This window comes from Hoplias malabaricus, chromosome 9, assembly GCF_029633855.1.
Source record: "Hoplias malabaricus isolate fHopMal1 chromosome 9, fHopMal1.hap1, whole genome shotgun sequence".
Lineage (NCBI taxonomy): Eukaryota > Metazoa > Chordata > Actinopteri > Characiformes > Erythrinidae > Hoplias > Hoplias malabaricus.
This window is the reverse complement of record NC_089808.1, coordinates 22,008,712-22,023,047: the sequence shown is the minus strand read 5'-3', so window position 1 is coordinate 22,023,047 and position 14,336 is coordinate 22,008,712. Positions and strand designations below refer to the sequence as shown.

At 41.0% G+C, this 14,336-nt stretch overlaps 1 protein-coding gene across 1 annotated transcript in view; it reads left to right on the top strand.

Annotated features, from left to right (window-relative positions):
• otomp (otolith matrix protein) overlaps positions 1-14,121 on the top strand; it is a 96,876-nt gene extending 82,755 nt beyond the window's left edge. The window contains exon 9 of the mRNA XM_066680240.1: positions 13,799-14,121. Coding sequence (XP_066536337.1) covers positions 13,799-14,121 — 323 coding nt within the window. The remainder of the gene's footprint in view (positions 1-13,798) is intronic.
• The last annotated feature ends 215 nt before the right edge of the window (positions 14,122-14,336 follow it).

Below are 14,336 nucleotides of genomic sequence, written 5' to 3'. Positions count from 1 at the left end.
TGTTTCCAATAAAGTGGCCAGTGTGTGAACATAAAAGCTTGGTGTTTCTAATAAAGTGGCCAGTGTGTGGACATACAATGTTGGTGTTTTTAATAAAGTCCCCAGTGAGTGGACGTACAGTGTTGTGTTTCTAATAAAGTGGCCAGTGAGTGGACGTACAGTGTTGTGTTTCTAATAAAGTGGCCAGTGAGTGGACACACAATGTTATGTTTCTAATAAAGTGTCCAGAGTGTGGATGTACAAGGTTGGTGTTTCCAATAAAGTGGCCAATGTGTTCACAAAGTGTTGGTGTTTCTAATAAAGTAGCCAGTGAGGGGAGCTACAAGGCTGGTGTTTCCAATAAATTGGACAGTGAACTATACTGCATGGTGCTTTGCCATTTCACAGAACACAGTTCCACAGATCCACAACTCAGTGCTGGGGGGCATCATACCACTCAGGCCAACTCATATGACAGGGCTTAAGTGTCCACAGCTGTGGATGTGTCCACCTTAAATTATTGGACATACATTGTACATAAAAGTGTTCCTTTTACAATATTTATAAGCTGTTCCGGGTTATTACTTTATAAAATAACACTGGTATGACATTTGAATTATAATATTCTCTATACATTTCAAGGGCCATTAAAAATGCAAAATTATAAATCAGCGATTGTAGAGCTATGACAAGAGCTTTCCATATCCCCCAGCTTTCATTCCCCGACTTGTGTTTTCTCAACTAATGGCCACTCCACTGTCCCTCAGGCGTCTCTGTGGTCATGCCCCTCGACCACAAGAGTGGCAGGAATGTCAGGAGTGTGTAAGATGACTCCAGCACTTGAATAGCTCTTTAAGGTGGACCGTGGGTATTTGCAGTCAAAACCCACACAAGTCAAAGTCCACCTGAGCCACTGAAGTGTGGATGATATTAAAGCACAGTGGATGGCATTGCACTTTGCATAATGGAGAGAATCAGCATTTTGAGCTCAGTGAGAAACACATTCACCAGAAATAAGACCCTTCTGCTGCCTTTCGGTGTCTAGGGTTGAGTACACTCTACAAACATTTCCATTTTTTAAAAGTTAATACAGTGCTAGTGTCATAGAAGGTACACTTTTTCTGCTTGCAATAAAACAGGCCGTGTCTCCTGGACTGAAACTTTTAAAATTCAGAAACTCAAAAAGGACAAACCCTCTGGTTAAGGCAAGTGCAAATTTGCTCAACATGAAGATCCAAAGTTCTACCAGCCAGTGTTAATTGTGCCAGCTGATTTTGATTTAGTGTTAATCTGAGTCCTTTGATTAAATGTGTATTAGTTGTAGTCTCATTTTAGAAATTGTATTATTGTTAGTTTTAGTATAGTTTTTGTTAAGTAAAACATTAATTGTAGTCAAGTATTTTTAAAGGTTTTTAGGCAAATTATTCATTTCATTGATCAATAATAGGGTACAAATGATGTTACATTTGAAAATATGCTAGTATACAAAATTATGGATTTTCACTATTCCACTTAGCTGCTCCGGCTGGCCTCTCAAGACCAAATCGATGGAGCATTTTCCTGTTTTATTTTCTTGTAATTTTTCAAATTTGAAATAATTTAAGCATAGTTTAATTAATCAGTCTGTCCCATTTTTGTTTAGTGTGTATTCATTGATGAAAAGGGCAAAACATTTTGTCATATATCTCATCTTCAAATTATTTATCTTTGTTCTATTCTTGTCTTGATTTGTTGTGAAAAATAGACCATATAGGAATAATTTTCATCAAAGTATTTTTTTTAATTGGCAAAATAAACACTGCTACCAGCTGAGCCAACAAGATTGTATCTTTCCTCTGATGTGTTGAAGGTCATCTATCAAGGTTGTGCTTCCTTGTAATGCAGGATGCTAGGTATTCCTTCGCTTAAGGGCAAGGCTGCCCTTGTCAGTTGCTCTCACCTTTTCACTTTTAGTCTTCTGGGAAGAATTTAGATGTTAATCACATTTCTGTGAGGATTTGTGAGCATTAGTGAAACATTGATGGTTGAATGATTAGTTCTGGATCACAAATGTCACTCCAACTTATCCCAAGGGTATTAAGAAGTGCTCCATCGCTCCAGAGGATGCAGCTCCACTGCACCCACCACAGCATTTTACACAGCCAATCCACCTACCAACATGTGTGTTTGTACTGTGGGAGGGATCCCAAAGGAAACCCACACAGACATGGGGAGAACACACCAACCTCCTCAAAGACAGTGACCCCAGGCAAGGATTAGAGGAAGCATGCTACATCTAATTTGAAATGCTTTGGTGTAGCATTTAAAGCTGTAAGTAAGCTTAGTCTTTCTCAGCCCAGCTGGCCTAACTGCACTTATCTCTCAACCTCTTCTGCCCAAAAAGAAACTTAAGACAGGAGGCTCCAATTAGGTCATGGCAGAAAGACAGCCATTTGTCTTTTTTCGGTGCGGTGGGAAAACAAGGGCCATTAATTGTGGGACGATAAAAAGATGTATGGCTCACCTCTGCTGATGAGACAGCGCTTTCCTTGTTTAATTCATGGGCCGCACTTGCTGCCATTTACGATGAATTAGTTGGTAATTAAAATACAACCAGTTCCTTCTCTTTGATTGCATGTGTATTTTGTTTGTATATTTTGCACTTTACACAACCCTCAGACAGAACTATGCTTCCAAAATAAAGCGGCGGAGAACTTACCAATCATCTTTCAACAGGACTTGATTCTGGTGTCTTTTGAAGGTCGAATAACCAGTACTTTGCCTGAACGTTGCATTCAGGTCTGGGTAAAGGTATTATTAAAAAAACACAAGAATTAGCTCTGTACAATTAGACATTAAAGAACCAAATGTTCCTGTCGGAGGGCAGAGGGAAAGGGCTTAGAGCTGCTGTAATGCTCCAATGATTAGTCATTACTATAGTATTACACCCAACATGTGACATTATCCAAATGCTCATTTCCTGGGCTTGTTAGCACCATCGCACCCTTAATGTGGATTTTCAGACTTTACTGTCGTGTGCTTTGTTGGACTAGTGGCGAACTAAGGCTAGATATCTCAAGGTTCCTAATAAATGCATCTAAATTAATTATTAATTATTTATCTAAATTATATCTTATCCATAGTGAGTTACAATATTAGTTATTAATTCTTGCCCAAATTCACCCAGGGTAGAGCACAGAGTCCTTACTGGGACTCAATCCCTAGTCTGCTGTTAAGATTATAACATTGTTATCCACTACACCAGAATGCTCAAACTATGGCCCATGGGCCATATTTGGCCGTCTGCTTTCAACACATGTTCTCTGGATATTTTGCACCATGAAACACAATGTATATGCACAAGCAGAATAATATGCCTTCCACTAACCCACAGTGACATTCTTTAAATTTTAAATAACTACCCTTTTAATTTTTAAATAATTATGATGTGTTAAACTGTTTTTCTATACATTTCCCCTTTCAGCCTCAGACAGGCCCTTCGAATAACTGAAAAACTGTAGTCCAAGATAGTAAGGGTCTCTGACAGTTTCGCCCTATACCAAGCCCAAATTGCTGCTTGATCACTTCTTCCTTTGTGCCTTTTTGTCAGGAACGCAGGGCGGACTGACGGAGGTGGGCGCACTTGCTAAAACACAGAATGCTTTTATTTCTACAAAAAATAACAAAACAGATAGACAGACTAGGATAATGAGACAGGATACTAAAACAAAGAAAGACCAAGACAGAGAGACTTGAACAGAATGACCTGGACAGAGACACTTTGACAGAAGGACAATACAGGAAGAGCTTAACAGGGGCCTAGACAAAGAAGCTAAACAGAATAAACTTAAACACAGAAAGCTAAACAGACAAACATAAACAGAGGGAACTAAACAGACAGAAAAAGCTAAACAGACTAATGATACAAACAGACCTGAGACAAGAGAGATACAAAGACTGACTTAAAAGAACAGACAAGACAGACAGACTGGAGAAAGCAAACCGACGGTAGAAAGAAAACTAAAGGTGGAATGTCCAACAAAGAAGCACAGAGACAAGGGAACTTAAATGAACACCACAGACAAGGGACACCTGGACTGATAACGAGGGGGCAGGATTACAAATGACACTGACAAGGAGGAGGAAGAAAGGCGGGACATGGGGGGAGACATGGACAATAGCAAACAGAGCCATGTGCCAAGTGAGCACATGGCAGGGACAACAGACACGACAGGACAAGGGCGTGACACTTTTGTCCTTGTTAGGGTGTTAAATAAAGGTTGCCTGTTGCAGTAATAGCTCAGACTCATTTCTCTGCTTCTGATGATGTCACAATACTACTGTGAATTTATATTACCTAATTTGTAAAAGTACTTTTGCATTTATTAAGGGAGTGACATAAACTTAAAAAAATATTAGATAGGCATTATGGGACCAACCATGTAGGCATTAAATCTAAGACACTGCAGATTTAACTTTAACTGGTTAAACTCTTCTAAAAAAGAAAGTTAGTGCAAGTTGTAGGCCACCCTACTGACCTTCATATTACCCCAAATAGTTACCTTGTGGTTTGGAGTTTGTAACTCACATTCCTCTGGGTAGCATTCAGAACATGAAGGACTGCACATGAAAGAGTTACCCATCTCTGTTTTTTTGTTAGGGTATTGTAAAATACTCCTGAAACTGCAGCCCAGTGTTGGGAATGAGTACATGTGTCTTGATTTCAGCACTGGACAGCTCCAGGCAAGTCCCGCGCCAGTTGTAAAGTCCAATAAAACGGCTAATAATACTGTCCACACTGACTCACTCCTACATAAATAAGGATGATCGCAGAGCAGTGTGACTCTCATGAATAGCAAACAGAATATGTGTTTTCCGGCGAGTCAGGAAATAAAAAGTAAGTGATGCATTTTGCTGCTCAAATTGGATGAGATTGAGTCATAATTCTTCTCAGTGAGAAATGAGTTGAATAAGAAATGAAAAAAAACTAAAAAAAAAAAACCTGTGGTTAATATTAATGCTGGAACATTGAGAACTTGTCCATAGTCTGCAAAAAGGGCATAACTTTGGGTCGTGTTATGGAGGGGTTGGAAGACCTTCAATGGTGGTCTAGCGGCAACAGAGGAAATGGCAAAAGGCAAATGACAAATCTCAGTTATTCAATATAAATATCTCTCCTAGACTAGTATGTCATCTAGCATAGAAATGAATTTGGACTGGAAGTACCAAGCTTTTCAGGCCAGATGTTCTTTATGCCTCTTCAGTGGGCAATCCTTGGCAACAGCTGGAATAAAAATGGGTGTTGCTTATGAGGCTCAACTTGTTTGGCTGATAACAGTAGCCATTAATTCTCAGTGAGAATGCCCTGTACTGTCCTGCAGGGTCTGACCTTCATTGGTGCGGCCAATAAGCAATAAGCTCTGCGGAACAAGAACCTAGCCGTGCTAGATTCATTATAAGGACTTTTAACTCTTGTGGCAATGTGTTATTCTCTCTCTCTCTCTCTCTCTCTCTCTCTTTCTCTCTCTCTCTCTCTCTCTCTTTCTCTCTCTCTCTCTCTCTCTCTCTCTTTCTCTCTCTCTCTCTCTCTCTCTCTCTCTCTCTCTCTCTCTCTCTCTCAGTGATGATGCCAGGCGATGTGCCTGATGTGGCTCTCTGCCGTGGCGTGATGCGTCCCCCCACTCTGGATTAAGTGCCTCATTTTTATCCTCATAAACTCAGCAGAGAAGAGACTGCTGAGCAGTCAGTGGTGCATGGCGAAAAGTGGCTGGGGTAGCAGGGAGAGTGTGGGAGGGCCTCCATTGGATTATTGGATTCTGGTTCTTATTGATGAATGTGGGCAATCAGTTCTAGCAGTGGCGTGGGCCTGGGGCAGGTAAACAGCTTGTCTGAATGCTCCACTCCCATAATAAGGTCATTAATAGAAATCAGCCGGCATAGTGGACTGCCATGGAGCCAAACAAATCCCAACCTTTACTCCACTGTCATCAATCTGAGGCCGGCAGTCCCAGAGCGGGCTTATGTCAGCTTTAATGCACGACTCTGCTTTTGCATAAATGGTTCGGGGTGATGTAGAACAGGAGGGGGGAAAGCGTACATATGCACATGCTGACAGAACACCTATTGTTTGGTGCCGGCAGTATGCGTTTGTTGTTCTCTGCCTCTGTTCGGAGTCTACGCAGAAGGGCGGGGAGGTTGGGAAGTGAACTGTGAAGCAGAACTGTTTGCTCTGTTCTGTAGATACCCCCTCCATCACGTAAGGACTCGTGCTATTAATCATCTCTGCTGGCCGGTCGATTAGGGTGACACCCTGAACAGGATGACGTGGTAACAATTTATGCCAGATTTATTTTAAAGTCAGTATACACTATTTCTAGCATACAGCATATCACTGTAAAAAATTCCTGTAAGCTTACAATAAATAACTGGTAGCAGTTTCGGGAATATTGTTTATTTATTTGTTTGCTTGTTTCTTTCTTTCTTTCCTTGTTACAATACAGATGCTGTTTAAATTCAATTACAATTGGTTACAAAAATACGATTTATTACTGGTTTTTTTATTACTTTACAACCATTAACGGTTAATTAAGTTTAGGGCTGGACCCATATATTTGACTATTCAGACATTTGTTATATATATATATCAGTGGCGATTGCTCTAAGACTGCAAGGGAAGCTCAGCTTCCCCTAAAATGCCAAAAAATAAGTGATAAAATATATACTGTTGTGTGTACATGTCATTGAATAAATATGCACTACAATGCGCTCAACTTTTGTTCAGAGTCAGCTTCTTATCACTGGTAAAGACGCGGCTTTCCTCTCAATCAGATTCACAGTGCTTTAAACAGTGAGGACGCTGAGCATCCACAGAGTTCAATAGCGAAGCGGCGAAGTGCAGCGAAACGAGATGAGCCATTGGATAAATGCTGGGCTTTGTCCCACCCATCGGACGCTCAGCATCTCTGGGGGTCTATGGGGCAGTGGGCTGGCCTCGGCTGGCCCGGACACTCAGCTTCTGCATGATGATTGGATGATCTGTCTGAGGCTGAATCCCTTTTTGATTGACAGCGAAATGAGTGAATCAGTGATCCTTTGGTGTAAAGATCCGTGGGAGCATTACATTTTCATTCTGTTCTGAGTTGAACCGGAGACTGTCTTAAGCCTCTTAGCGGCATTTTTTTGTTAAAAACGACTAGCGACAAATCGAGCTTCTATTTCTGTTTTTTTTTTTTTTTTTTTTTTTTGTAGCTGCGTGTGTTTGAAGACTTCTATCACTCTTTCTGACTTCTATCTCAGTTTCTGTCCAGCGGGTGCTGCTGAGCCCCTCGACCGTCACAAAGCACTCACATGCGGACACACTTCACATGGGCCAAGGCCGTTTAAGCAGCCTAGCTCTGCTGGCCATTGAGAGGACACTAGTCAAGTCCCTGGAAAAGACGCCTTGTTGGTACGACAGGGTCACAGATCATTTTCTTAAAAAGGAACAGAGGGTAGAATTTACGTATAAATAAACTGACACATTTTATGATGTAGGCCAAAATTGAGCTTCCCCTCCTTGAAAGACCAGCATCCGCCACTGATATATATATTTATTTATTAGATTTTTTGTGACCAATTGTAAGCTATAGCGTAAGGCAACACTTCACCCATATTCAGGCTTGTCAACATAAAAGTCCTTGTACCAATGAACCTAACATGGCATACTTACAATGAAACGTCACAACACCACAGTTCAAAACGTCAGCTTCGTACCTCAAATTCGCATCCATGATGCTTTGGTTAAACCATGCATAAACTGTGCCCCTATAGAGCCCTCAGACAGGCTAGGGAGCAAAGCTGCATTATGAACAAATAAAGCAGTCTGGAGACTGCTGTCAAAAAGACAAAAAGCAAAAGTCTTAAATAATTAAACACACAGGGTACCGTAAACTTAGGAAATGTTCACATGGGGGCGATATACACTCATCGTCAAAAAAGTAGTTGCATCCAAAAGGAATCAACTGATAGGACTGAACCTAGGTGGGTAGGTTTGACATCATGAGACAACTAAATGATTCAAGTTTCACACTCGGCAGCAAATGGGACGTGAGCAAGAACGGGCCTTAACCCTGTACTTGACTGACTAAAAAAGCTTGTCATATTGTGCATGCCTTCCATTCTAATTCAAAAGTGTTCGAAAGCTCAAAAGCATTTGAGCAGTTGTAAGAGTTTGAGAGGGGTCAGGTTGTAGGGCTCTGTGAAGAAGGATGGACTTATCTATGTTTTGGGCACCATTCCAGTCATTGTGATATTACCATTGCACTCTGCTGTCAGCAGTGTCCAGGACAGATTAAACTGTAAAAAATGGAAAACTACACTGTTAAAAAGGTTCTTATTTTAACAGTAATTCTTGTGTAAATGTAAATTTTAATTACACCGGAGAATAATTATATTCACATTATATGTATGTTAGATTATGGGAATATACCAGGCTTATTTAAATAATTAAAAGCATGTGTAAATCCGCTAAATCCGCAAATTTTTAAATTAGGCAGAATACCACTTTTTATGGTAATTAAGGTATTTTTTACAGTGTACACACTATTACAGCCTTAGTTCCAACTTTGTTCTAATTTTCCATTCTACCTTAAATGAGGCAGCACTGTGGTACATACTACTGCTAATGTTTCTGAAACATTTAAGGTGGACAGTAGCCTTAAGTGCTGTTCTACTAATATCCAGCTTCACTGACCCCCTGTAACTGACAGATGAATCTTCCTTCTTCAATATATGGCTTCCAGTCAGTAAGGTAACACTAGACCTTATTCAAGAAGTTAAAAAATCATGCCATTCATATTGACGTGACCTTAGCCTTGATTCTCTTGCAGTGAGTGTTTTGATTTCCTCATCTTGGCCTCCCACCATGCTAATTTGTTCCTTATTTACATAAACGCATACATGACATGGCTGGTTAAGTGTAGGGAGCTGCTGGGGTGCAGCAGCTGGCTGGAATCTAGGCTTCGCTCTCAGAGATTAAGCAGCGGCGAGGTGCAAGCGCAGGGAGATAAGCAGAACTCTGTGTGGGGCTGTGTGTTTACTACAGGGGCACAAATCCGTGATCAAATGGAAGCTGGAGTTTTTGATGTGTGAACCTCGGCTATAGCTCAAATACTGTACACACTCAGCAGAGCTGCCATTAAAACACTCAGCTTGTACTTTCACAATATATAGGTGTGCATTTACAGCCCGGGGGTAAATCTGCATTATCACTGCTTCTGTGACTAGAACTACTACTACTGCTACTGCTACTACTGCTACTACCCTTACTATTGCTATTACTACTACTGCTACTGATATGCTATTACTGCTACTGCTAATGCTGCTACTGCAATTACTGCTACAGCTATTACTATTACTGCTACTGCTGCTACTGCTACTACTACTATTGCTACTGCTTATACTGGTGCTATTGATAATATAGCTATTAATGCTAATGCTGCTTCTACTACTACTACTAATACTACTGCTACTACTACAGCTGCTGCTACTACTGCTACTGCTAATACTGTTGCTACTGATAACATGGCTATTACTGCTACAGACTGAAACAGACTGTGACAGAATTAACCTCATCCCTCCTTTTATCTCCCTTCTCTTTTTCATGCTTATTCTGGACCATGACCTATATATAAGAGCTCTGATACATTTATGACCCGAAGTCTGGGCCATTCTTCAATATTCTGTATATATATATATATATATAAAATTACATGTCATTATTTTGAAACTATCATGATAATTTTAAAATATTAATCCTCACCCTGCAAACTGTCTATGAGTATGGTGTGTTCTCTGTGTTTACTTTGGTTTCCTCCAGGTGCATCCAGGTGTCCCACAGCCCATAAACCCATGTTGTTGGTGTGAAATTGTCCACACACTGAATGTGTGATGACCTGTGATGGATGGACGCTCTGTCCAGGATGTTTTCCTGCTTTGCTCCCAGTGATTCCGGGTAGACACTGGCCCCACTGTGACCCTGAGGATGAAGTGGTTATGGAAGATGAATGATTACAGTGCTATAGTAAGAAGACAATGCTTGACATAAAGCATTGAAGACAAAATGGAATCTTGACCGGTCAGTGAGGCTATATTTATTATGGATTCTAGCTGAGCCAGTATAGTCAGAGGGCTGACAAGTCTCTCTCAGGCCTCCACCTCCACTTCCCCTTCAACGTGGAGAAAGGTCACCCATGCTGGACATACATAAGCTGGTGATTTATGAACCTGCCAGCCTCAGAAAATCATACACACCCAGGGAATGAAAAAAACAACAACAACTAATGCCCGGGTGATAGACCTACAAGAAGAATGAATAATTAATGGCTTCCATGTCTGGTAAATAAGATGGTAATGTCGTATAAATAAATAAGAACGGGAACGTGGTGTGGGAATTTGTCACCGTGGGCCATTACCAAATGTCAAACATTTCATTAGCGGGGCCCATGTTTGTTTTTGTACTGTTTTTTTTATTTCTTTCCTGAAACAACAGCAATTGGTTGGAAGGGAAAGGAGCGCAGTTAATGAATAAAAAGTTTTTTTTATTTTTGCAGTCCTGGTGGATGCTCTGTTTTTGGCTCAATTAATGCCAAATTGCTGGGAGAAAGAAACAACACCATACAAACAAAACAAAGTAAGAAAAACAGGCTAATTAGGAGCTCTGTGGAAGAGTCTAAGTTTCAGTGCGGGGCCTAGAAAACTAAAGATAGCTAATGAACGTGGTTTGTACCCCCTTAGCATCGGCAAGGTGAATACGGATCCAATCCTAAAGTGTACAACATTCTGACATGATTGGACCCTCAGAGGGCTTGACGTTCTTGCTGTTTTATAATGTTCTGTTACAAACTTACAAGGAATAATTAGCGATGCTGCTGATTGAAGTATTTTGAGAAACTCCGCATGGGCTTCACAGGGCACTGAAGACCCCTGCCCCACCAGCAAAGGCAACTTTCATCTCTGCTTGGGCTCCAGAACCATAATCAAGTGAGGGAATTATTGAAATGATGCAAAAAGCATTTCTTAAAAAACAAGAAGCAAGCTCAAATGAGATGGGAATAGACTCGAAGCAGTGCTAATTTCTGGAGAGCTTGTTGTAGGCTCTTGTTCCTAACTTCCTTGCTCTGGTTTCACTCTGGTCCTTGTCCATCTAACCTGGTCACTTTCTTTTAAACACCAATCCTTCATTTGCTGTCCTCTTCATTACAAAAATACACATTTGTTAGGCCTCCCATGACCTTTGAGGGTCTGGTACACCACCATCTTCCATCATCCCCCTTACTATCTCCCTCCTACCATCTCAGTCAGAGCTCCTGGCATCCATATATTGCCTGAATGTAAATAATGGCCTGATGAAACCTGAGCATCTGTTTACATCCTGCCGCATTAACCACTTAACCTCCCTGTCACAGTGCTCTGATTGATTCGTTGAAGATGGAAACACTCCGTGAAGGAAATACAGAACATTGGCCCACCTCATTCATCGTTAACTTTCCAGTAGAGTCATGTGGAGGCTACAGAGCAGGATGTAGATCGTTGAAATGTCAAGAAATGGAGAATCAAGCATTGAGTGATTGGGTTTACTATTGACAAGAAGCAACCTTAACCACTGGTGGTGGCTTGTGGTTTATATAAGATTTATAGTCATGTGTGGAAGTTTGGGTGCCCCTGGTCAAATAACATGTCTCAGTGGTCTTTGTAAAAAAAAATAAAGTGAAAATAGTGAATAAGCAACAAATAAAAATAACATAATTTTGATTTTTGGTCATGTCCAGACATTTGACCAATTTTGCCAAAACCATTGTAGATGACCACACGTGTGAATGTGAGTAGGGACTGTGCAGGAGGCCACTGGAGAGTATAAAACACCAGATTTTTTAAAGAGACCACCTCAAGCTTTCCATCCTAGTCACTCTCTGCCAAAGAAAAAAGTCAAGGGTCATTTAGAAACTCTTGCTTCATAACAAACAGTGACCAGTTTGGGAGTACATATATTTGCCGTTTAAAAACACTTATTGTGGTGTATTTAACACATGAACTTGCCCTGTTTTTAGAAAATATACAAGCAGCCCTTACATTTTTGCTTCCATAAGAGGAAAGAAAACAGCAGGAGGCAATTCCCCCTGTCCGAAGCTGAGTTGCTGCATTAGGCACAACAGTCTGAGTCTCTTGGGGGTAGCTGGGACCATCCGACAAAGGCCGGTGGGTTCAGCAGAGCACTGTAATCAGTGGCAGCACTGAGCAATAACAAAGTGTTTACAGGGTGCAACCCCACCGGGATTCCTTTCATATCCTGCAAAGCTCCCACCTCTCATAAAAAGCCCCCTCATAAATGAACATGGATCGACAAGGGTAGCCAGGCACGCAGAGGTTCATAAAATATGGCATAACAACTAATTCATCTGCTGGAAAAATATTTGCTCTATGAATAATGGCAGGCAAGGAGCTTTCTCAAGGTCGTCTTCAGGGGTGAGCACTCTTGCTCACCCTGCTGGTCAAAATATATCTCATTAATGAGCCTCCAGCTTTGAAATGACTATTGCCTTTTGTATTTGGCTGGGCTGAGATCAATGGCACTAAGTGGAAGAGATGTGGAAGGGTCATCTAAAGCCATCTGAGCACCCCCCACCAGTACTTGTCTGGACTAGTATGGACAACCCTGGTCAAATTACATGTAGGATTGTTATTATTCCGTACTGCTACTGATTACAGTTCTTGGTCTGCTGTGGTCACCAGCCTTTGTCGGATGGTCCTGGCTCCCACCCTGAGAGATTGGGACTGCTGTCTCAAATGCAGTGACTCTGGCATTGGTCAGAAGGAATGTCCACTGTTTTTGTAGCCAAGAGGTAATTGGGATGAATACATTTATGAGATTAATGCAAATAATAAATAATGTTTGCTATAATTTTGAAGCTATGATAGGTAGACAAATTAAAATTAAAAAATTAAAAGATTTACAAAAATAAATACATACATAAATAAAAATCGCATATGGAGGTCATTAATTCTACACAGTCAAAGACCAAATTAAGCACAGTTGCCATCTGGGCCAAAGTTAGCAAGGGCATGGCAAGAACACTAGCGGACAACCTTCCAAAGGCACCAAATGGAGGAATTCCCTTGTTATAGCCCATCCCCAGCTGTGGCTTTCTGTTTCCAGAGCAAAGTTCCCATATTGTAACTGGCCCCAAGGTCTAATGAGACCAGATCCCTCCTTTACTCAAGTCAGGAGTCAAGAATTAATTTGTCTTCGTTCGTTTCCATGTGAGTCATTGATGCACTGCTCTGCCAAAGATGTTAATGATGTGTGGAATAATGGATGGCACGACTCAATAAAACATTTGGCTTCATTTTGAGCAGATGCGGTTTTAGCATTTGGAAATTTGATCTGTTTAGAAATGGCTTTTTGAAGTGACTGTTCTTGATTAGACAAAACAGACCTCAAAGATAATGCTAATTTTGATTCTCTATGAGATTATACTATTATTTTAGCATGATTCCTCAAACAGTTTCCTGCTTTGCCCAAGATATGGCCACTGGGTATTCAAAGACATACTTTGAAACATTTAGAAGCTTATAAGAATGATATCATGTCATAGTGGCAAGTGCATACTAGTTTCCTGTGGGTGTATTTTTGTTTTAGGCCCATTTTGCCATAACACTGGTCTATGGTTGATCAATTTAGATATTATTCATTTGATTGCCCTTTGCTGCTAATTTAGGTGGGTCTTTGCTGCCTTTCACATCTTGCCAAGTATATCTTTTGAAAAGATTAACTCTTGTCTATAAGTGCACATTTATAATGTAGATGGCACTCATAAAGTGATCAATGTGTGGCAAAGAACACATCACCCTGAGAAGAAGGATGATGAAGCCTCCGCTCAGCTCTATCTGGCTCTCACTCGTGTACCTGTGAGGTGTCTTACATTTGGACGATGGTGGCAGGTAATCAGCAGAGCCACAGTGAGTGAGAGGAATCATGTGGTCAACCTAACCCCTGTCCACGCTCTGTCATGGGGCTTGGGTCCAATCTCTGCCTCCAAGTTCTTCCCTGGCTCCCTTGCTAGAGAGTTGGGGTGCCACCTCTGTCCACCCTCTCAGGCTCATGCAATTCCACATACTGTCAACTAGACAGTATGTGGAATTGCAAGGTAGGTATTTACCAGAAAAGTGGCCATGCAAATTTTTTTTTTCTTTTTTTTGTTCAACAAAGTGGTCATAGCCTCAGTTTTTCCACAACAAAAGACCCTTAAAAGCCTCAAGGTACATCCACAGTTGAAAAAGTCTTGGGAAAATCTGTCCGATTCTGTTAGAAGACCCAGAAGCGATGGTTCATCTCCAGGTCA